The sequence below is a fragment of the Tympanuchus pallidicinctus genome, unplaced genomic scaffold (genome assembly GCF_026119805.1).
Source record: "Tympanuchus pallidicinctus isolate F22 unplaced genomic scaffold, pur_lepc_1.0 scaffold13, whole genome shotgun sequence".
Taxonomy (NCBI): Eukaryota; Metazoa; Chordata; class Aves; order Galliformes; family Phasianidae; genus Tympanuchus; species Tympanuchus pallidicinctus.
The window spans coordinates 10,605,771-10,630,317 of NW_026294648.1; the positions used below are offsets into that span (position 1 = coordinate 10,605,771).

The 24,547-nt window shown below is 35.6% G+C and overlaps 1 protein-coding gene across 2 annotated transcripts in view; it reads right to left on the minus strand.

Annotated features, from left to right (window-relative positions):
• Positions 1–24,547, minus strand: part of CHM (CHM Rab escort protein) — a 56,021-nt gene that overhangs the window by 31,227 nt on the left and 247 nt on the right. For both annotated transcript variants that reach the window (XM_052673099.1, XM_052673100.1), the window contains exons 2-7: positions 15,793–15,859; positions 7,654–7,726; positions 6,746–6,870; positions 2,621–2,984; positions 1,525–1,641; positions 697–817 (exon numbers count right to left, since the gene is read on the minus strand). In XM_052673099.1, the coding sequence (XP_052529059.1) occupies positions 697–817; positions 1,525–1,641; positions 2,621–2,984; positions 6,746–6,870; positions 7,654–7,726; positions 15,793–15,859 (867 nt within the window). The remainder of the gene's footprint in view (positions 1–696; positions 818–1,524; positions 1,642–2,620; positions 2,985–6,745; positions 6,871–7,653; positions 7,727–15,792; positions 15,860–24,547) is intronic.

The following is a 24,547-nucleotide window of genomic DNA, read 5'->3' on the forward strand; positions in this document are numbered from 1 at the left end:
CCTGTCCTCATTTTTTTTTTTTATTTTTGGCCTGAGTTTATATTCTGACTCCAAGGACAGAGTGCAACACCACCTAATTCTTAGTATTCTCAAGTGTATAAAGTAGAGAGTAGGTGCCCATTACACTCCTTCTGTTAGCCACTTTCCTCTTTGACCTCATACTCAATATATTTGTGACAACACATCTTAAATATATTCTCTCCCCAGACAAGACAAAAATTAATAGAAACACTCTGAACTTGCTCTGTCAGGTATTAAATTACATTTATATCCTAAATTAAAAACTCTATTTTCTCCATTTCTGATATTGTGGCAACATACTGTCAAGTAAGACTTGTATCCTATCTAAAGAAGCAGAGAAGAAATATCAGATACCTCACACCATATTAAAAAATCCCTGAGAGGAAAAAAATACAAAACATAAACAACATTAAAAAAAAATATATAAAACATCTTGAGAACTTACTGCAATATACAATTTGTTAAAGAAAAATATAAATAATAAATTATGTTGAGGGAAACAGAAGAACAAGTATACAAGCAGAAGAATTTAACATTATAGTGAAAAGTTCAAAGTATACTTTGAAAATCAATCTATAAAAATAAGTAGAATGAGAACACAGGAGAGCTATCAGAATTTTGCCTGAATGAACGGACTCGCAAGACAAGGGTGTACACTGTTGATTGAAACACTACCTTGGTATTCATCAGGGTGCTGTTCATACTCCAAACAAAATGTCAAAAATTTCATTAGCATTCGTTTTTCCACCATCGCAAGCTGCCTGCTGTTGAAGACATCTGCTCTGGAACAAGGTACCTGAAAGATACGTATTTTTTAACAATTCCAGATACTTTCAATACTCCAGGTAGGAAAACTATGGAACACCATAGGAAATTGAAATTTTTGTTAGATGATCAGTTGTCTTCTATTACACATATTTACTACATATTTCAATTATTTCTAAACACCACAACAAGAAAAGTTACTTATTTTCTGCAAAAATACACTAAAACCTTTTTGTTCCTCTCTTTCCCCTTTATTTTTCATCAATTTAACTTGCATCTCTGACTGCAGAGTTAATGAAAAGAGCTTTCATTAATTAACTATGCCAAACATCTCCTCTTACCGTTATCAGACCAATGACTCCTCCTGAAGCCTATGCCAGGGAACTGAAAAGCTAAGACCTGTGAGTCTTTAAGAAGTGACTGCTGAGTCAATCATGGTCTAAATATTTGACAACATATATAACGCAAAGATTTACAACAGTAACTTACTGGTATGCACATGCATATCCAGTCTTAGTTTAATTAGTTTTAGGTTTCTCGTGTTGTGTTTTAATATTTGGATATATCATTTACAAATCTTTTTTGTTTTTAAAAAGAAATAAAAACCCTTTCCTTTTTTTGAGGGAAAATACTAGCTTATTGTTACAAAACTCTCATGTAACTTCAGAAAGTCTGTTTGTTTTTTTTTTACTTTAAAAATATGAGGTTAAACACAGACAGTACATAATTCTAAGATACCTGTTCTACTTTTCCTTCTCGAAAGGCAAGAATTCGTGTTGCATTTTTGAACTCTGCATATCTGCTAACGTTTGACTTGATCAGAAGTTCAATTAATAGACCTCGGGAGTAAAGCAGCTGCACAATGAAGAAAAATAATATAATGAGTAAAGAGAAAATGCTTACACCAAAGAAAAAAAACAGTGACACCAATAGTTATTACATGTCAGATATTTTCTGTAACTATTTACAAGAACACACAATAAAGTAAAATCTGAATAAAAGCATATCAAGATTTAGTAGCTGCAAAATAATATTTAACGAATTAAATACAAAACCTGCCCACCAAATAGCACATAAATAACAGAAGTTACAAAAAAAAATGCCATTTACCTTGGATTTGCAGGGACTTATACTGAACAGTAGCCAAAAGGCAGATTTTAGGAGATTGAAGATTAAGACAAATATGACAGAATACTGTGTCTTCTTCTAGTAAAAGGCACAGTAGCAGGAATAACTAATTTTACTCAGGTTTTATGTTACAGATTAGGTATTTTCACTTTCCAATAAAATTAGTTGCAATTCAGTGGTTCAGGTGCCAGAAAACTAAAACACACAATGAGAGAGGGACAGAAAATATGACAGTTTCACGGAAAAGTCTCACTAAAAATGAGGAGACACCCCCCAAACAGAAAAACTATTTTCATTTTAAAAAGAGGGAAAAGAGGGGTCTTCATTTAGATGAGACTTTTCTGTTTCTTCCTTTTTTTTTTTCCTTTTTCTTTCTTTTTCTTCTTTTTTTTTTTTTTTTTTTTTTTTATCTTTGTATTTAAGTAGCACAATTTTAGTTGAATGAAAAATTTCAGGAGATTTATTTTTACAGATTTCTAAGCTATGCTTTATGGCTTTTTTTATTATAAACAAACAGTAAAAAAGCCTTATTAAATAGCTCTTCTTTGTTTTATTAGTACTAATGCTTTCTTATTTGTCAAGAGAATGTATTTTCTGCCTCAAAGTACTGTAACAGCCTTCTTAAAAATGAAATGTATGTATTTTTTAAATTTCTGCACATTAAACAAAGTAAATGAAGCTGTATGAAGAGATACTAAGTTCCTACCTTAGAAACTAAATCAATATTAAACCTTCTGCCTTCTCTAACAATTTGGGAATATGTGATTTTCTTTGGTTCCTGGGCAGAAACTTCTGAGAGTGCAGCTTCACTTTTTCCCAATTCCAGAGTGGATTCGCCAGACGCTGCACCATGAGAACTTTCATTCTCAGAGTTTACTTCTGTAACGCTCCCTTCTGCTGCATTTGGTGGATCCGTGCTTGTAGCTTTATCCGATTCCCAGTTCTCAGCTCCAGGAACGGAGCTCTCCAGTGGTGAGCATTCTTTTTCCGGTTCTTCAGCAACCGAGGTTCCAAAGGCAGGCACCCGTGCTAGTGCACCAGCTTCTTCAACATCTTCAGCTGCATCCTGACTGAATAAAATCACAAGGGGAAGAAGAGAAAAAAACCACAAAAATTTAAAGAGTCTTTAAATCTTGTTTAAAGTTTTGAGCCTGTGCCAGGAACGGAAACCTCAACCTCCTTCTTAAAAAGCATTAGAATTTCTTTATCCTGGCCAAATCAGGTGTATTATCCACTAATGAAATCTGGCTCTTAGGTTGACTCAAGAGGAGTACATTTACTGGAGAAAGACAAAATAGAACACTTTTGTGTCCTTATTTAACAAAATCAAAGCGCAGAATGAACTTCACACGAAAATCAAAACTCTCATAGCCGTACCCAGTACATACCTACATAAACAAAATAAATGGAGTAATGAAACACTGACTGGGTTTTCTGTAACTAAAAAATACAACGTAAAACAACACCACCACCTCCAACAAGCTTGCAGAAGAAAACAGAAGTTCTTTATATAAACAGAGGCTATTTCCTGCGCATTACTGTAAAGAAACACGGAGTTTTGAACGGAAGCTGAAGTTAAAAATTTCCAGCAAGTTCGTCAGCAATCAAATGAATCAAATCAGCATCATTGTAAGTGAAAAGAGTTCAGCAATAATTTCACATTATCTTTTTTATCTTTACACCACAAGCCATTAATGCATTGAATAAACAATTTAATTTTGGATGAAAACTAACAAACTGTGATTTTAAAGGTGACCTGCACATGTATGGCATGACATTTCAGTAACTATCAGGATGCCTAATATTCACCAAACAGCAAGGAATTATTCAGCACATATAAAAATGCTCACTAGTGCATCAGTGGACTTAAAGAGGGAAGGAGGAGGCAAAGATTCTGTTCCAAGTAAGGAAGGAAGACAAATTTTCTCCTTTATACTGTTACTTGCTCATCTCACATGAGCTCGGGCAGCTTTTACAGGCTGATGAAAGTAAAGAGTTGGTGCCACAGCTTGCGTACAGCCACCAGGAAGCACTCATTCCTGAGTGGGGTAAAACACTGCTCTGGGAAATAATGGAATGGGTGTAAGGAAGAACTAATTAAACAAATCTGTTTCTGCACATTCATTTTTATCTGCTTTTGCTTCATACTGCAAACATTAAATAACTTTAAAATGTAAGGGACAAAAAAGCTGTCAAGTGCTCTTTAAAGAGTACTCTCTACTAAAACTACAAATGAAGATCAATTGTGGTGTTCTCTTTGGGTTTGTTTATATTATTTTCAGGAATTGTGAACATTAGGTTTGCAAAGATACGCAAATGCAGTAATAGTGAATTTTTTATTTAATCCATCATAAATTTTTATATAACACAGAAAGAAAAGAAACAACTCTTGATTCTGCTTTCTCCCAGAATTCTGCTTTCTCTTAATATACAGTCCAGCCAATTCTCATTTTAAAGATCCTCCTATTGCTTTTAAAAGATCAAAATTTGGATTTGCAGTACATTCTCTTTTTAAATACCACTGAAAAGCAGTATAGCAGAAATGTATATTTACATATTTTAACTCTATTCAATTCCCACTAAACAAATATATAAATCTACATGATTTGCATCTCTATGCATTTTATAACGAAAACCTGTACATAATCTAAATTCATGACATTCTTCCTATAGGAACAAATATTCCTGAATAATGTAAGAGCTGTCCATAAAAATCACTCAGGTTGAACTTTTGTACTGACAATTCTTCTGCTAATTCAGAAAAAAAATAATACATCTGCAGACAAATTGTTGTGTAAATTTAGAATATTATCTTCCACCATTCATCAATTAATGGTACTAACAAAGGGATATCTTAAAATGAATGTGTCTTATTAATGCCTTGCAACAGCAACCCCTTCAGATAGGTCAAATGAAAAATTGCCAACCAGCTGGTTAATTTATTCAGCACAGGTGTTCACTATTTATTTTTCAGCCATTCGCCTTTTTTCAATACCGCTTGCTGTAGACACAGTATTCTTTTCCTTTGATGGATGCACTTTGTTCTAAGGCCATTCATTTCAGATTTGCACTGTGTATATTATACTGCTACCCAGCTGTTTATTCTTTCAAAATAAATGTTTAATGGTTACTTCATAGGAGTTATAAAAGTTAAGCAAAAACAACAGAATCTAGGCAGAATGTTTAAGTTGTCTGAAACACAGTAATTGATTCTCTCAGAAAGTTTAAAGTTATTCTGGAAAACTTTTTCTTTGCTATCTTTGCTAGGTTCATTAAACTTATGGATCTTTCTTGTAGGGGGCTGGTTTTTGCGTGTTTGGTTGCTTTTTGTCTGATGATACAGATAGCATGCTGCTTTCAGACTAATGTAAATGCTTAAAAGCAGATGCAGGACAAAATGGAAGATTCAAGTATTCAGTACTTACTTCTAAAAATTGTGAAATCTTACTGTTAAGGAACTTATTTTTGAGCCAGCCACCAGTCAATAAAATACCGTCCTAGGAAATTCACTTTCAAAATTAAGGAAGTATGAAACTTTGAAGATGATTTAATATTGATTCTGAAAACAATATTTGTTATGGCAGTAGGATTGCAATTACAATACTCAATTGATACCTGCTTTAAAATAAGCATAACATTTTACCTGCAGAAAAGGTCTAGCAACCATTAACATGCAATAAACAAATTCTGAGCCTTCTTCAGGCTGCAGAAACTGCATTTATGTATCGTTTTTGTTTGTTAAACTGTTTGTGACATTTAAATAAATACATAAATGTTTTTATATGAATACCTATTTGGCAGTGCTTCCTTCAGCAACTTAAGATGTTTACTAGAAGACTCAGGGTTAAACTTGCATAGTTCACCCACAGAACCTTTCCAGAGTTCAGAATAATGTTCAGTTCTGAGCAAAACCCAAGAGATAAGAATAATGAATGTAAAGAAATTCAAAAATTGAGACTTCACACAATTACCATTTGTTATTACTACAGTTATGCACTGATCAACATTTTTGCTTCACAAAGTTACTTCCTTGTTTTCCTAAGTTTTGAAATGACATAACACGATTCTGATAAGCTACATCCTCAGTTTTAAGATGGCATACCATTCACAACGTACTTCTGCAATAAGTAGTCATGAAAGTACTTCCAACTGAGCAAGTATTTTTTACATGTCATAGGTAAAGTAAGGGATGAGTTACCTTACTTCAAATACAAAACATTTGGGGCATTTTTGCTTTTTAACTTCTGTTGAACTTCCAGAAGCCTCTGATCATGCAATTGTTGACAAAATATCGTGGCTAAGTACTGTTAAACAGATTACATACAATGAATCTAAAAAAATGACAAAGGACAAATATCACTGCAGCATTTTAGCATAGTCAACTATCTTACAGTTACAGTACTATGGTCCATTTGCATTTCCTGTTTTACATGATCTCTCTTTTTCACAAACATATGTGTTTAACATTTAGTAGGAGAATAAAACCTATTAACCAAATTAAGAATGAAAAAAATCAATAGATGGTAGATCATAACAAATGAGGAATTAAACACACAACATTTACTGAGATGTAAATTACTAGATGAAAGTTGGTCAACAAATTACACTGGATTCAGATGAAGCAGTTTAAGAAGGACCAATTGGTTTCAAGGAAGTGCACGTGATTTCAACAGAAGTACAAGCAGATCATGGACATTGTAGAGTTCACAGTTACTTTTTTAGACCAACTGGAAGTATGGTAGGGTGGTGAAGTACTTGAAGCCAGAAACACAAAACAATAGTTTAACAGTGAGCATATGAAATTATTATGTATTTCTATATTTATACTTACTCTCCAAAACAGAAAGCTTCTACATGTTGAATAGTTTTATCCTTCTTATTAAGAGAAATAACTTCTTCATTCTCAAGGATCAACTTTCTCCAGTCTTCACACTCATCCTTGATATCCGTATTTTGCTTACAAAGAACAATTATGAAATTACATTTTGTACTGTGCTGGTTGTTCTTGATCTATATAAATCTATTCCCAAATAATCTGTTGTACCTCTGTATATTTAAAAAAAAGAATAAAAGAATTGTTTTATTTAATTGTTTTAATGCCTTCTCCATACAGATTTTTGGAGTTAAGCAAGTTAGAGCTGGTTACTGTAGCAGAGTAACATTTGTGCTACATCTAGCTCTAGGGATCTGAAAATAACACTAAGAGAAACGCAAGTTTTACTAAAGATTTAATATAAATTTGAATACAGTCAACTGTAGAAGTTTCCCACGGTTGGGTTATTTCCAAATCTTGAGACAGAAGTCAGTGAACGGTGACCATATTAGAAAATACAATGATCTGGGTATTATGTTCATCTGTCCACACAGCAATCTCTGAGCCACACAACAGAATGTTGAGAATATTCCATTTGGAGACTGAGCAACTCCACTGATTATGCCAGAAGTTAGCACTTCATAATAGTTACGAGAGCAAACTGAGGAAGTTCCATTTTCTAAAGAACAAGAAGCTCATAATGTCTCATTAAATAATATGATTAGTCACTGGCCAATATAGTCCAAATGCTCAGACTTTTAAATAAATAGCCTCTATTTTATTTTATTTATTTATTTATTTATTTATTCTATTTTATTTGTAACATTCCACAAAGAGAAAGAATATTGTGATAATACCTCGTAATAAATTATGCCAACAACCGGAATTTAACGACAATGATTAAAAATCATTTGAGAAATTTTTACCTGATTTTCTTTAATCCAGGACAATAATCCTGAAAAACTAAAACTGGCCCAGTTTCCACCATAGTAATTTCGCCTGAAAAAAAAACCAACATAAAAGAATGGTGAAACGTGATGGACGGAAATCTTACAGCCTTTTCAGACTCAATGAAAAAATAATTGAATTTTGAGACATTCAAAACAGACTTTACAGTTATAAACATTAGTGTAATATTTCAGAATTCTCAATCAGATGTACAATCTCAGTTTTCATTCATCTCTGACCAAATAAATTGTTGCCCAATATCCAATTATTCAGATGGGAAGTTGAATAATGCTGAGAAAGGACATAGGTTGCTGTAAGTAAAAGAAAAATATAGTTTATGCTTCTTCAGCCAACACTGATCCTTTAACTCAAGTATGTACATCGCTACAATCATTTTATTTAATGGGGAGCCAAATAAATACACCTGCAAGTTTCAGCTTCAGTTCTCAGAATAGGCAACAAGGGTTTTCCAAATATATGTACCACACACAGCTTTGGGAAGGGCAGGACTCACCAGCTTTGTTACACAAACACAGCTAGTTTGCTTCTGACTGAAGCTGAGCTGAAAGTTAACCATTTCACTGCGTGCCATCTCTAACACATAAAGGTAGCTGTGCAAGGAAAGGTTAAATAAAATCATCTCAGGTACGGACAGTAAAACTCACAACTCTGTTATCCATTATCCTAACTAACAGAAAACTCACTATTGTTTATCTACATTTCACAGAACAGATTATGCTTACTACAGACTGTTGAGATGCCATGGCAAAAATCACGATTAAGCTGTATATGCTGTAGGTGGAGCCAAAGGAACTGATTCATAGAAAACACACGCACCTTCTTGATTACTTTTCAGTTTATATTTATCACCTTCTGCCTTGAAAATACTAGCTTACCCATTTAAATAAAAGAAAATCAACTGCACTGTTGTTAACCAAAGATCGTCTCTGCTCCCTGCCTTTCTGATTTTTCTAAGAAATTTTCTAAACATCAGCTAGATGAACGGAATTTTGTTACCACACATATCAGATACTAATTATTGAACAACCTACATAGGAAAAAAATGCAACTGTACCAATTGCATTTGATAAAATCAACAGTATTTGCAAAATAAAAAAAGCTGCTTTGGGATTTAACTCTGTTCTCTAGCACTGTATTCCGGCTCCTCAGGGGAGTGAAGGGTACCAAAATGCCCTCTGGAAAGGATACTTAATGCTGCTGCATATACTGAAAAGAAGGATTTTGTAAGGAGGGTATGTTTGTTTCATAGACCAATGCAAAGACTGATAAATCCAATGAACTTAAAACATTATCATCACTACTTCAATTTTTGAATTGCATAACTATGAAAAAAGTAAAAACTTAAATTTGTGGTTGCTTCCACTGTTTCAGATGGGGACATTTTTGACAAGGCTTATCTGTACTGACAAAGACTTAATTAAGAATGTCAGTCCCTTTACAGCACCAGAGCTATGCTCTGTACTAAGTTGCTTACTTAGCATATGAAAGACAGATGTCTGCTAAACAGTGCCTAATTGTTCCTGACTAGAAACTGACCTAAAAAAGTCTTTCAGCTTCTGCAAGGCAACAGCAAAGAACATAAACAGGACATCTTTTGCAAAGACAACAAAATATAACATTTACTGAATTAAAGTGGCTCAAACAAAAAACCACATGGTTTAAGGCTATGAACTGCAGAGCATTCGGTATATATTTGAAGGAAACTCAAACTGTTTATCCATACATTTGGTTATTCCAAGAATGACTTCATCTGTAGGTGTTATCAACGAGGAACTCCAATAACTTATAAAAGGGAGTTCCAAATTGATTCATTATATGAATGATATGGGAGAGGCTTAAAAGTACTTTTGATTCGTTACATTCATTTTGAATATAAAGAGATAAAGATTAAGTCTATTACTAAACACCTGATTGTGCTAGATTTTAGTCTGTGAAAAAGCAACCAACAGTTAAATGGAATGACAACTGTCCATTTCTTTTTCCTCAAACAGCACAGGTTATTGTCTTGCTTCTTCTTAAGATTCCACCGAATCAATCCCCATATATTATCTGCCACTTCTGGGACTTGCGAAACACCACAGCCACAAAGATTTATTTTTAAGGGAATCTGCTGCTTTAGCTGCAAGTTTTCTTGAATATGGAATACAATCTGGCTGTCAGTGCAAGCCAGGCCATCAATCACAGGAATTGCAGAAAACACCTGTCTAAAATTAGGACTAGGTTTCCTGAAACTATACCAATATAAATCCAATAGTAATTAGAACAAAAACATTTCGGTAAAAGAAATTAATATATTATTTTTGTAGAAAGTTACAGAAGTTTGTGAGCTGTCAGTCATCTGTGATGAAAACATTCCTCTGCTCATCAGGTGGATTTTCCTTTGAAATTGCTTTCCATTTTAACCAGCACTGATGTGAATCAATGTTTTCAACACAGAACCCCATAATTCCATTTTGAAGCTCAATCAGTTTTGAGAGGATGGTGCAGTCTTTCTCAAATGGCAAATGAATCACAGCTGTCTTCTGGGATCTGAGCACCATTCCGAAGTTATGCTACACAACCTCTAATATTAATCTCCACTGGAAGCACCAACTTTCAGATGTTTTCCCCCCAGCATTTTAATTCTTCCACTCTGTATTACGTGGTTAACCAGGACTGTTTAATTTTGCTATAAAACATCACAGAGTAAGGTAGACAAGATGTGATTATTTTGATAACGAGCAAAGTTCTTGTAAAACTCTTGAAGTAATTTGAAAAAAGTTCATTTATTTTACAATTTGGAGACCTTTGTAATAAAATATTTTTGTTGTAATTACAGTGAATACAGACTAAAATAAGGAATTAATTTGAGTAATGGTCAAGATCAAAGCTTAATTAAAGCTAAAACACCATCCTGAAATCTTGAGCACTGAAGTTCTTCTCTTGGTGCACTGGCAGACCACAGAGACTAATTTTCCATTTCTTATGATTATAATTGAATTATCCTCTTGATAAGGCCATGAAACACTGAAATACGTAGTTGTGCCAACACACATTCTTAAGGAGTAACTGTTTAGTTAGAAAATATTTTTTCTGTCAAGTAGACAGAGAACAGATTCTTTGCATAGCAGAAGTTATTCCCTATATGCTATTTGTTTAAAACTCCTGTTTTAAGAGCAGCTTCATATGAGTTAAAATAACCTGCTTATAGTTCTGATTTTTCTAATCCAATATCTAGATTTTACAGTTAACATCAGAATTCACAACCTGTATTTTTGACAGGTTTTACAAATGCAACCCAAGTACAGTTTCACCTCTTAAAAAAAAAAAAAAAAAAAAAAAGCTTGATTTTCTCTTCTATATTAGTTTGTGATATTTTTCCTTGTTATTATCACTTTTTTTCCCACAAATACTCTGAAAGAATTTGTAAATCCCAGCCTAGAGCAGTAAAACTGCAAATTGTTTCCAGCATGTCAGCGTTTCTGGAATCTGAAGCAATACCAAGTGTTACCTTCTGAAGACAGATTGCAATTTTAGAAACTGAAAACTTTTGAAAGCATGATTTCTGTTCTCACTCATGTTTTATTCGAGTATTTCATAGACAACCCCTGTGTAAGAAGATTGCCTCTCTGAAAGCTGTGTCTTAACAGCCGTGGTGTAACAGTCAAAGGTGGTGATGCCCGACAAAAAAGCTGCTGACACTTCATGCTTGGTCTCAAGAGCTGCCGCTGTGTCTGCCTTGCATTTGATCTTTCACAAGGAAGTCTCTTGCCATCAGAGTAGCTGTCTTTTGCAAAAGAAGTTACTGCCACATCGATTCTAAGGATTTCAAAACAAAATGACTTCTGCTTCAAACCCATAAAGTTTCATGTGCCATCTATTAAGTACACACACTTTGATTTGAAATTCCCATTCTGTCACAGTAAATGTGTTCTGGAGCATGGAAAGTTCTCATACCAAGAGAAACAGTTAAACTCAATGTCCCTGAGATCCTCCAGCTCAACCAAAGGGTGATGGTGGCAGTCAGTTGTACTACCTTAATTACGCTGTATCCTCAGATAAGAAAAATAGCAAGGCTAATCATCACAACCCAGCTGAGACAGTTTTATTCCGTAATACCCGAGTTCATATTCCAAAACAACATAAAAACTGCTTTTTCAGATAAGGTTAAAAGATAGGTGAATTAAGGTTTTTTTTTGTTTTGTTTTGGTTATTTTTTTTGCCTAGGTTTCTTTTTGGAAAGTTAAATACTCTTCTGTTTTTCTTGGAACAAAGTGATTTGGTTTGGAAGCAACTTTTTCCCTGTTTGCTGTACTTACACAGCTGTGTCACTTCACAGGAGATCAAAAAGAAGACTATATGGAAACAAAGGTTGTGTCACATATTTTTAAAAAGTTATGAAAAAAAACCTGAGACAGACATACTATGAATTGGAAGAAACTGCACAAATATTTATCTGAGCTTTTCAATACTCAGATAAAACAATTTTGGACTCCAGGAACTTTTAAGTACTCCACACTGAACCAAGATAAAAAAATAAGAAAGACGAGGTCACAACAAGCAAAGAGACATGCGAAAGAGAATTGAGAATAAGAGAGAAGTTAAAATCCTCTATCTTGACAGTCTTCAAATTAAACTCTACCTACAAGATAAGAAGGACATACAGAACACATTTATGATCTAAAAATACTATGTTATAGATGCTGAAAATCAAATTAAAAACATGTAGCTAAACATACCTCATCTCCAGTATCTCATCCTCAGTAAAGAAACCAGTACATAATTTTATTCATAAAAGAAGATGATAAGCAAAGGACCAAAATTAGAAAACATACTGAACCACCAGGAGAATATCCTATGCATATGAACTATTAGTGTGGGAGGTACAGTCACTTAAAGTAATCAACTTTTAGTCTGCTCTGCCTTCCTTCACATCTTTGAGTTTAAACGAGGTGCCGATCTCCACATTTTAAATTGCAAATTACTTCTCTAAATCATTTAATATCTATCCTTGAAAATTCACACGTCAACAGCTCATTAATATCTACAGTAAATGTAGCTCTCTAAAAAGAACCACAGATTTTACGTTTATTGAGACAGATAGCTGGCACAGAGAAATAGAGCTCCTTCAATTACCACTTGGCAGAAGCTACCTCTAGTTTAAAATCCATCTACAGGAATTTATGGCAACACTGCAGTGAAGTGACTATTTTGAATAAGATTAGCTACTGTTGATAGCAATGCTTGGACAGTGTTTATAAATCAAACTTAGAACTTAGTATTTTATAATAAGCCACTTCAAAACTATCTACCATAATCACCTATCCAGTATATTATGATAAACACAAACATGGCTGGAGATTAAAAGCAATAAAATGATAATGAATGCAAACAAATTATAAACAAGACTTCATCCATATATGTTTTCTAGACTTGTACCTAATGTAACTCAGACCTCAGTGGAAAACAGAAGACAGAAATTAATTGGAGTAGTACATCTAACACAAGTAATTCAGTAACCCAACAACTTATTTGCTTATGCTTTGAAAACAATTTTAACAGATGATCCTTCAAGACAGGAACAACGCAGATCATTAAAGAGATATTCTGAATATAGACAGATTTTTATTGATCAACTTCCAATAAGCTCAGTAAAATAAAATTTGAAAATTTAACAGGAAATTAGCCTACTGAACTAGACATACGCAAAGTAAAATTTAAATATTCTAATTCAGATGAAGTCTTAGAAAGTTTGCCAGAGATACAACTTTTCACTTCAAATTCAAAGGGCATCAGGCTTTTTTGTGCGTATTTGTTATTGTCATTGGTACTTCTGCAAGAACACTATTATGCTTGAACAACAAAAGCAGACGGTATGAAATGCTTTCCTATTTATGAGGGGTTGCATGGCACAAACACTTTTTTTTTTTTTTTTTTGCCAATTTCAGGATTTTCGACCACAATTCAGTGACCACACCACCAATTACAATGCCGGCTACTTTGGAGTGAAAATCACCTCACTTAAGAACACCTTTTCCTGACCCAAGGAGCTTGCAGCCTGCACAAGAGTTGCAAAATAACTCCACAGGAGAAATAATTTTAAAAAAAGGAAGCATTTTTTATCATAATAAAAGCATTGGTGAACCTAATTGAGCATATTTAAGTCCAAACATTAATAAACAAAATCTATAATTCACAGTTCTAATTGCCAGCTTCTCTAAGTTTTTTGAAAGGTTCTTCATCTGTGCATAACTTTTGCTAGGATGAAGTGCATCACCTACCCTCACTCCAGCCAAGACAGGAAGCCAGAGACACTGAGGGCAGTTAACAGTCAACTAAGCAATCTCAAATTGCATTTCACACAAATTTTGAACTTCAGTATGAATTCATACTACACACAAGAAAAACTGGTAGGTCCTTGGAAGGGCTGTGGGTAAAAGACATTGCAGAAGTTTAATTTTGAACCAGTACAGATCAGAATGAAGTGGAGAAAACGTATCCTTGTTAAGCTCCTGGTATGAAGTGCAAGGAAAACTGAAAGCACGTATCTTATCCTTGTGAAAAAGACTCTAAACCAAGGTGAGGGCATACGTGCAATTAACAAGAAGTTTAGAAGAAAGCAAGACCTCAAGAATGATGTAAAAACAAAACACTGTGCAAACAATCAGAGCATCCAGGCTCACAGTAGTTTTGCTGTTAAAACCTCAAAACCTCCACCTGTCATTCTACTAAAACTCAACTCCTACCAGCAGGAGAAATAATGGGCTGCCTGTAACTCAACCCCACTGGTTATAAATGGAGTTATGATTTTACACTTACACATAATTCTGGTTTTTTTTCCCCACTTCAAGTTTTACCAAATCATCCAATTTGGTCACGTGTAGAAATATTTACTACAATTGAGACGAAGTATAGAAATCTGTTCAACCTCATAAATTTATTATGCATTTTAGGCTACGATGATATTTAGCAACAGCAGAGCCACTGAGGTAGTCCTTGCTTGCTGCTTACAACCCTTTCTCACAACTGCAGCAGCCAAACTCAGGAAATTATACTGTGTAAGCACGCTAATGACCGGACTGAAAGCAGCAAGGGAGTGGGAGACAGCTGCAGCTAAGATGAGGCTGCCAAAAAAAAAATATCTATGTAAATCATACCCTGATAATGCACAATGAACTATATCAGTCATAGTAGGGGTGCCTAGCATTAAAGTCGTATGAAATACACTCCATTTGTTATCAACCAGAAAAGCACAGACAATAAAGCAGCCTCGAATGCTGCTCAGTAGTAACTAAGATTGTCCCAAAAGTCAGATGAGAAATTCAGAGCCTTGAAGGTTTGTGTGGTTATCTGAAGCTCAAGAATTTGTCTCATGTGTGCCTCAGAAACCAAAGCTCTAGACTTGAGTCATGACACTCAATTTTGCTGAGCAGTTGTACAAATAAACTGGGCTTTAGAGACCTTTTTTTCCTTAAAAGCAGCATACATCATAGTGTAAAGTTATAAAGTTTGTAAGAAAATTGCTATATTTGGCTAATTAGTAAAGAGAAGTAGTAAAATGAAAGGATGCTATGAACGCACTACTCCAAGCACTCCTGCAAATCCTTTTATTTCAAAGTGTAAAAGAGGAACACTAGTGTTCTGCACTCAAACTTATTCAGTATCTGATGAAGACAGAAACAAAGAGTGCTCTGTGAATCCCTTATCAGCCAGACTTCACGATAACCAACTAAAAAGCCAAAACACTTGTATTATCTTCTATAGGCATTGAAACTTGATACAAAGGAGGCAGCAGTAAAACATCAGTCATCAAGTAATAATGGCCCAGTTTAAAATCCTCACACAATGGGGTATATAATAAGGAAGGGCATTAAACTTGTAACTATTCCCATGAGAAAAGAAGCTACCAATAGCATCCTTGACCATATCATGTATGTTACAGATTACTAACATCACACGCAAAAACTGCAAGCTTTAATGATGGAAATCACACCAAAATAGAATAGAAATTTCTTAATGCCAGGTGAGCATTAAGGATACAGGAGAGAGTGACCAAGACACAGACAGATTTTTAGCCAATTTAACTCTTAAAAAGATAAACTATTCAAGTAACTTACGAATCAACATGAAGAACCCTCTGGCCACTTCTGGCACATGCTGCTGCAATAATAGATTCAGGCAGACCTGAAAGAATACATGCATTTTTTTAGATCTCAGTGTGCTAAGATAGCTTAAAAGTTGAAATAAAATTAGAAATCTGTTAGCAAAAAGCAATTAAAAAATTAACCCTATCATTAAACTTTTTAATACCCTTATGCTACTGAAATAATGAATGCTAATCTGTGTCCTAGTTTGCCTATTAGCATCACCATATTGAATGCAACACTTTAATTACTCTCTCTTATTAGTAGCATAGCACATACCACTTGCAAACAGTACCAACTCTGAGTTAAAACTCATCACCAACATCTTCTCCTGGTGCCTCGCTGTCTCTAACCAGGTTGAGCAGATGCCAGCATAACCATACCCAAATTTCCAAGGGACGTGCTGTAACTGTATCCTCTCAGGTACAAAGACTTACAATCTGAGGTTATTCTCGTTCCATTTTGTTCACTTCAAAGTGACTCACAAAGTGATGACCGCATCACAACCCACTAAAACAATGTTTTTAAATTTCCAAGTTTATGGTTGATGTTGCATCACCTCGCACGTTGCCCAGGGATGCACTGGAGGATATGAGGGTATAAACCTGCTATGATGGCACAGAACATCTGTTCAAGCCAAGTTGTGTTTTGCATGATGCTGTCTCCTCTACACTGTCTGTTGGTAAGTGAATCTAGCATGCACGAGTCTCAGAATTACATTTGGATTTGGTCCAAGATGGAACTGATTGTTACCTGCAAAAGAATGCAGGTACACATGAAAGTTCTGCATGCAGACCAAGAATCAAGTGCAAACAGAAAAGATACAGTGACAGTGCAGGTGTACTTCACAATTATTAGATGGACATCTTCAAAGTGGAATTGCTGTCAAAGTCACTCAGTTATGTTCTCACTATACTTGGAAGTGTAGCAAAGAAAATATTTCTTCTATCAGCAGCGTCCCTTTGAATGATATGACATCACCTGGATGTTTAATAAACTAGGCTGTTTTATAAGTTCTACTTCTACTCATTAGATGCTCAGATGCAGTCAGATGGCTTGGACTACTGGATCTATGGCTGTTTAAATAGGTGATTCAGTAAAAGGGATTTATATTCTGCAGGCCTACTATTATGAGACACTTATGGTATGTATTGAATTAAAGGATAAGATTAAAAAAGTGGAAGAAGTGTTTCAGGATCAAACCATTTTAAATGGTTGAGTTGGTCTTTATTAATTATGGAAATTAAAAAGCAGCACAGAGTAAATCTAGCAGGACTCAGACACATGAGACCATAGTTTCATGAGTTCTATGAGCCAGCAGTGGCATTTACTACTATTCTAAACCTGTAGCCTAAATCTTAGGTTTAGAGAATCAACGTCAGTAATTGGGAACATCCACAAAATGCCTCAACCGAGACTTCAAAGTTTTTGTCTGTTTGTTTGTTTTTTAAAGTAAGCCACAATATACAGACTGTTCTAAAGAAAGAGATATGGAGAAAATATGTAAGTGCAGCATGCATTTAAGGACAGTCACAAGATCCTTCATGTGCACAGCCAAACGATACAAAAATACCACAACACTACACTCAGCTAACCTCCACAGGTATTTATACACATGCATATGTTACATGCTTCATTTCTCTTCACTACTAACTGTCTGGAGCAGAACCCTCAAGCACTGTTTTGTTTGTAGTTTCTGAAAAGATTTTCTTTCCCTCATTTAGGCACAGAGACTATCACTCTAGAAATGCAATTGAGAAACTTGTTTCTCCTTCCTTATTGATAAAAGCCAATGAGAAAGTGTTGTAAAACATCACCAAGTGCTGCCTGGCTGACCAGGACTGGAGTTATAGCTACTAGGGCATAACTGATTGCTTTAAGCTTGATCCAATTGATACTGTGTTGGAGGTCTGTTCTTCCATTAACCTTGGATGAAATTGTTCCCTGAATTAGCTTCCTTGCTCTTGAAAGCTGGCATCAATTTTCTTCACCAATCCCTTGCTTCTAAGATGTGGGGGCCTCCTGAGTACCCACCAGCAACAGAATGAGAAAATACAAGAATGCCACAGCCCATGCATTTTACCTTTTGGAGAGGCTCTTACAACAGCGTGATGGATCAAGACACTATTAGTTCTTAAGTGATAAAACTTTGGTAAGCCAAAGAAATTAAGATTGTGACTTGGGCACCAGATTCTGAATTCCATTATCTAACAGAAATCAAACCACATGGAAAACATGTAGCTTTGTCAAATACAAGTTACTTCTGCATAAGATCGGGACTGCAAGACGGTTACTTCACAAAAGCTCTTTCCAGCAGAGGCGGCACTGGTACACAGACCAGTGTCATACAGATTGCCCTGCTCAACTCAGGAAAGAAAAAAGTTACCCTTGGGAAGGTCTCCTTACAGAAATGGTAGAAATTTATTTATCTATGGCACATAAGGCTGAACCATCCTTCTGTCCAGATTATTCAGTAAAGGAAAAAATAATTGCTCATATTAATTGCTCAAAGAGTTTCCTGTTCTGAACTTTGATTTTCCAACAACTTTACGCTGCATTGTACACAAATTTTGAAATGCTTTTGGACTCTAGCCACAGGGCAGCGCCTTTACTCCTCATTCTCAGTACAGTTTTAATGCAACTATTTACTGCAAGATTTAACTGACTGTAGGAGAAAGTTGATAATGAATTATTTAGAATATTGATTCTAAAGTTCCACTTATGCCTAACAAGTAAATAAAGCTGAGTATCTCTAAGATGTTCTTCCTCAGGAAGGATTACTTTTAACAATTCCTGCTCTTTGTCCCTCTTTGAGAACAGTCAGCTTAAGGAACGAAGGTCATGGTGTTACGACCTATAACTCACAACGCTGCATGTTTTTGAATGGGAAGTTGACTTGAGGTTTGGGTCCAGTAACTTCTATCAGAAGTCAGTATGCTCTAAAAGAGAATCTACATTTCCTTTTACTTCAAAGAAGAGAGAAAAAAATTAAGTTCATACAGCAATGAAATCATTGACTCATTGAGATATACTCTCTGGTATAATTAATAGTAACCAGTATTTTCCTATTAAGTTACTAGATATATTAGTGACTGCCAACACAGCTTATATTTGATTTTATTGTATCTAAAATAAAAAGGATGCTTTCTAAAATAAGATTCCAAATCCAAGCAGTTTTTAGCTTTCCAACAGCATAGTATGAAATGAGACGTTTGAACTGTGAATATATGATTCAATCACAGCAAAGCAGCAAGAAGACCCAGATATCTTGAAAAAAAAAATCAGTATCTTGATATTTTATACATAAACATCTGGCAGCGCGAGAGGGACTTACATGCAGTAGTAAGGAGCACATGCAATTCTTTGCAGTATCAATTCAATAGGCTGACACAGAAGTCCCTCATATTTCAGGCTTAGTCAATACAGAAATAGCAGCACCTATAATCAAGATGCATAAAGGCACTCTATGCTTCCTGGACCCTTCACATTATAAAATGCTTACACTTGAAATATTTTCACAAACAGGCCTGTCCCTCATTTTTCTCACCAGGAAAAAGTTTTCCTTCACAATGGAGGATTGATTAGAACCTAGCGTCTGTATCATCACTTCTTCATGATACAGCCTTCTTTTTCCACTTACTAACCTCCATGGAACGGATGCAATATGAGGTAAGGTAGCCTCTCTAGGCTTCTCAAGGAAACACTCACTTAAAATTTCAGCAAAGCAGCACATTGCATCTGCAGACAGATTATAAAAATCAGAATGAAGCTAGGGATTTTATTCCCGAGTGATCTCTGAATCACTAATATGTGCTAACAGGAGCACCTCAGTACTTATCCAGGCAGTGATACATTCGCATCAATCAGTGACATCGCCTCATTGAAATACAAACTAAATCAACATGGACCAACTCCTAAACTTGCATCAGTTCAAGAAGAGGACTGACAAAACACTTGCTGTTCTGTGCTTGAAATTCTTGCATGCAGTTGGAATGATACTGAGACAAAAATGCAAGCAAATAAAATCATAACAAGTCTGCTCTAATTACACTAACAAGCACCTTGGCACGGCTCACTCCAGCAGACACAAATGGAGGTTAGTCCTACAAATTTCTCTGGTTCTTCAGCTATTTGCAAGACGCACTGAAAACTGCTGCAAGATTCCACGACTGTATCAGAAACAGTTGCAGCACCAGAATAAAGTAATAAAAAAAAAATGTCAGAATAAACACTAGGTAAATACACATGCTTATAATGAAGAATCAAGTCCCCAGTTCATAGCACTAGTTTTCACTGCCAGCTGCCTGGTATAACCTTCTTGGATACATAAGCAGCAGACTAATCTCAATAAATCTTACTGATGTGACTATTGCAAGTTGACCTCTGTATGATGAGCAAATAATCTGGAAAATCTGAGAAACGCTAATGGGCAGGGGACAGCAAAGGCTTCACAAAACAATTTGCTTTCTTATAAGAGCAGTGAGTGTATCTGGAAAATAATTCCATGCGAGGTATCAGTGGGATAGCAAGCCTTCAAGAAGGCTGTCATACCAGCACTACTGCACAACAGCAGTCAGAAGTGAAAGCATGCCAGAAAAAAAAACACTCAATTTTAGTTAAAAAAGTCAGCAGTAAGGAAATAAAGGTAAATTTACACCTGCAATAACAAAGCATTAGGAATCACTCACTTATCAAAAATCTATTTTTTCAAACTATCTCCAATGTTACCTTCATCTCTCACATTATAATATTAAGATTAGTTTTTCACTGTGCATTCTAAAAACTGTTTTAGTGTCTGGAAGTGATTTCTCCTAACACTATACTTACATAAGATAAACATAAAGTACTTACACCACTCCCCGCATATCGAACAATAAATAATAGATTCTCCTGACAGGACTTTGATGACCTGGCAAAGCCCGAGTGCTTTCAGCCAAAATCATATGAAACCATAAATCACTCTTTATTTTATAGAATATTTCAAAACGGATTCCTGCTTTCTACCTTGAAAGTCATTTCATGCGTTATTTATAGCCACTGAAAACCAGAATGGAAAGAAAATTGCATAGAACTAGAAAATTTACTGTGACTGCTTTTATAAAGAATAACTCCTATTTAGAAAAAAAAAAAAAAAAATTAGAATTACTGGCAAACTTGTGAATACAGCCACCTTATAAAGAGTACTGTCCTTTATTTTATAACTCACCAGAAGTTAAGACAGGACTCCTGCAATATCAGGAACTAGTTCAAGTCAGGACTGAATATAATCCAAATAATCAAAGAAATTCACAGTAAGGGAGACCTTGTACCCTTAAACACATCACTTAAATATTTAAGTTATGGCTGTTTGTATTTTGCAGATATTGCAAATCTTTATGTTTACAGTGATTTATGCCATAAATTCAACAGTGCTGAATGTTTTGCTTATAAGCTTTCCTATTTGTTAACTGTCTAAATAAAATCCTTCCCACTGACTCCGTAACCCAGGTCACTCTCTCAAACAGATTTTTTTTTAATTACATTTAAAGATCTCATAACATTCCCTCCTTGTAAACATTCATAACGTCCGCACTAATTTAGAAGTTGACCCCTTAAAAGGGTAGCAATAACAAACATGATTATTGCCCACCCTGAAGTGTCTTCAGGCGTGCACTTACAGTATCAGCCATCCAAAACGACGTGCTACAGGACTTAACACAAATGAAAATCTGCAAACATAATATTCCAAAATACCAGAACTACTGCGAGTATGACAACTGCTTTATCAGAAAATCATCCAGTGAAGCCATTCCTACTTGGATAGTGGATAACCTTCACATAATAATATAATCAAAAAGAAAGGAAATAGGGACAGTCGTGATGAGAGAAGAAGCTAAAATAAAACTTGAAATGAACTTCAATTCTACAATGAGAAATGGAGATAGAACAAAAGAACAAAGCCATAACAACTTTAATTTCTGTGCTGTATTGTCACTGAAAACCTCAAAATATTATTAAGTTCTCTGTTAATCTATTTTTCTTAAGAACTATGCATAGAAGTTCCATGACAGTAACTAAACATTTGCTACTGAACCCACAAAGACTTTGTGTGTTTTTGTACTATGTATCCAGAGTGTTCTAAAATTGCCTGTGCAAGAACATGTTTTATTTGGGTTACAGAGAACTAGTCTCATAAATAACTGAATTTGCTTTTACCACACAAATACTGATAAAGGAATTGAACCTAGCTATTAAACATATCACAGATGACAAAAATTTAGCATGAGTTTCCATTGCCAATAAGCTTACTCCAGAGAAATAGTTCAATGAGCTCGAAATAAAAACAAATTCAAATCCCACTCAATCTAATTACTGAAATTAACAGATGCAGGAATTTTAAAACCTGCAGAAGGCCAGGCATGCAGAAAAGAGTGCAATTACTACTAAGCAGTTAAAAACATTAACATCAACAATTCAGATATTATGACAATCAGATATCCATATGCACTCAGCACTGGCTATGGCATCAGAAGAAGAGTTTAAGACTAAGAAATTCCTTCAGCAGTAATTTCCTGGAAAATAAAAATTGTGCTTTGAATAATCTTTCACACTGCTGGTTTAGTACCAGTATTTAATACAGTGTAAAAATAGACAATTGGCACCATTAGTCATCCTTTGCATTATTCCTTAATAGAAGAAATGCAAAGCAAAGACAATAATTCAGGAAAGGCAGGAGCTCTGAACATCTTAGAATCTTAGAATCATAGAATCACAAGGTTGGAAACTAGAATCTTCAAACTAGACCTAACAGTACTCTCTGTAGAATCACAGAATGGCCTGGGTTGAAAAGGACCACAAAGATCATATAGTTTCAGCCTCCCTGCTATGTGTGCAGTGTCACCAACCACCAGACGAGGCTGCCCAGAGCCACATCCAGCCTGGCCTTGAATGCCTTCAGGGATGGGGCATCCACAGCCTCCTTGGGCAACCTGTTCCAGTGCGTCACCACCCTCTGTATGAAAAACTTCCTCCTAATATCTAACCTAAACCTCCCCTGTCTCAGTTTAAAACCATTCCCCCCTGTCCCATCACTGTCTACCCTTGTAAACAGCCATTGCCCCTCCTGCTTATATGCTTCTTTCAAATATTGGAAGGCCACAGTGAGGTCTCCCTTTAGGCAGGCAAACATCTCAAAAAGATACCTTCTCATACAAACCCATACCAACACTAACTACAGCAATATTTCCACGACAGAATTCATCTCATGGCATTTTCTCTCCCAGTATGAAAACATTACTATTAAAACCTGTTCTCAAAGTAGGGAAGGTAATGGTAGGTGTGCACTCCAGGACCAATCCTCTCTGCCACAGCCTGCTCAGCTGGAAGTGCTTTGCTTCAGGTGAGCACTCCTAAGAGCATGGCTGGGAGAGCACTGGCTTTCCTATCTGTGACCTGCTACCACCAACTGCTGTCACACAGATAGCCTCGGTTTAACTCACAGATCATACAGCAAGCATGAACCATGACAGGGACAGGAAAGACAGAACACAATTGCAGCCTGAGGTTTACTGTGCCTGCTACATGGTCCTCTGAGGCCCCTCAACATAAGAGCTACCACAGCAAACGGAATTACATCAGATTTTTAACAAAGATTATAGAAGCTCCAGAAGAAAATTTTGACAGCACATTTTTCTTCTCCATAGGAATAATGAAAAGATGAAGTCTTATCTATGTATGCTTTAGTCATATGTGTTGAAGATCTTCACTAGCTTCCGTAGCAGCTAGAATATGTACCATTACTATTTTCACCTTTTCATTTCCTTAGCTAGATTAGATAGAAAATTCATGAACATTAATTTTATGAAGCCGTGTTTCCTTTAATTTTCTATACTATTCCATACAGAAGTATTTTTCATGGTAAAAACGATTAATTACCCTCATAAATCAAGGAGTTGTACAGTTCTTAACACTTCACCCTTTCAGTTTGGTAATTTATCCATTCATTGTTTACTGTTATTCTCTTTTACTCAGAACAGTCACAAACCTGATCATATAAGAAAACATCAGGTTCATCACTAAGGCTTCCACTTGAACTACCAAACAAAGAACACAGTAGGGAAATCTTAATTTCTAATTGCAATTTAAGAAATATTTTAAATTTTGGTTGCAGTTACAACATTGTGGTATGTTTTTGTGAGACATTTGAGATGTCCATCACTCACTGGAACAGAAAGTGGATGATTTTGTATAGGATGCACAAAGCACAGGCAGACTGAGAAAGCTCAGCGTCAATTAAAGTACATGCAGTCCTACGTCTTCTTTTACACTGAATTGAACACCTTAATGAGAAGCACCCTAAATGAGGAAGTCTGGGGTTATCTGTAAGCAAGCTCAGGGATTATGAAAACGCTTTTCAAGAGAAAACGCAATTCTCACATTACAGCACGCAGCTGAGATTATCAGCACAAACCACATATCCCACCACAACACTGAGGTCGGCTCTTCAGAACTACTTTCGGCGCACCGAAAGAAGCTTTCAGCTCGCCCAGCCAGGGGCATTTCGGGGTGCCAGTGGCTACAGTGAAGTACCAGATGAGCACCAACCTCAAGAACACAGGAACACAGGGGCCGCGGTGTGCCTAACGGGCCGGCACCTCGCAGAGAGGACAGCTATATCCTGTATCTTCAATAACTCCTGACGCTGAAGCCTAAGCAGCAATCCCCGAGCAGCTCGCAGGAGCAGCGACGG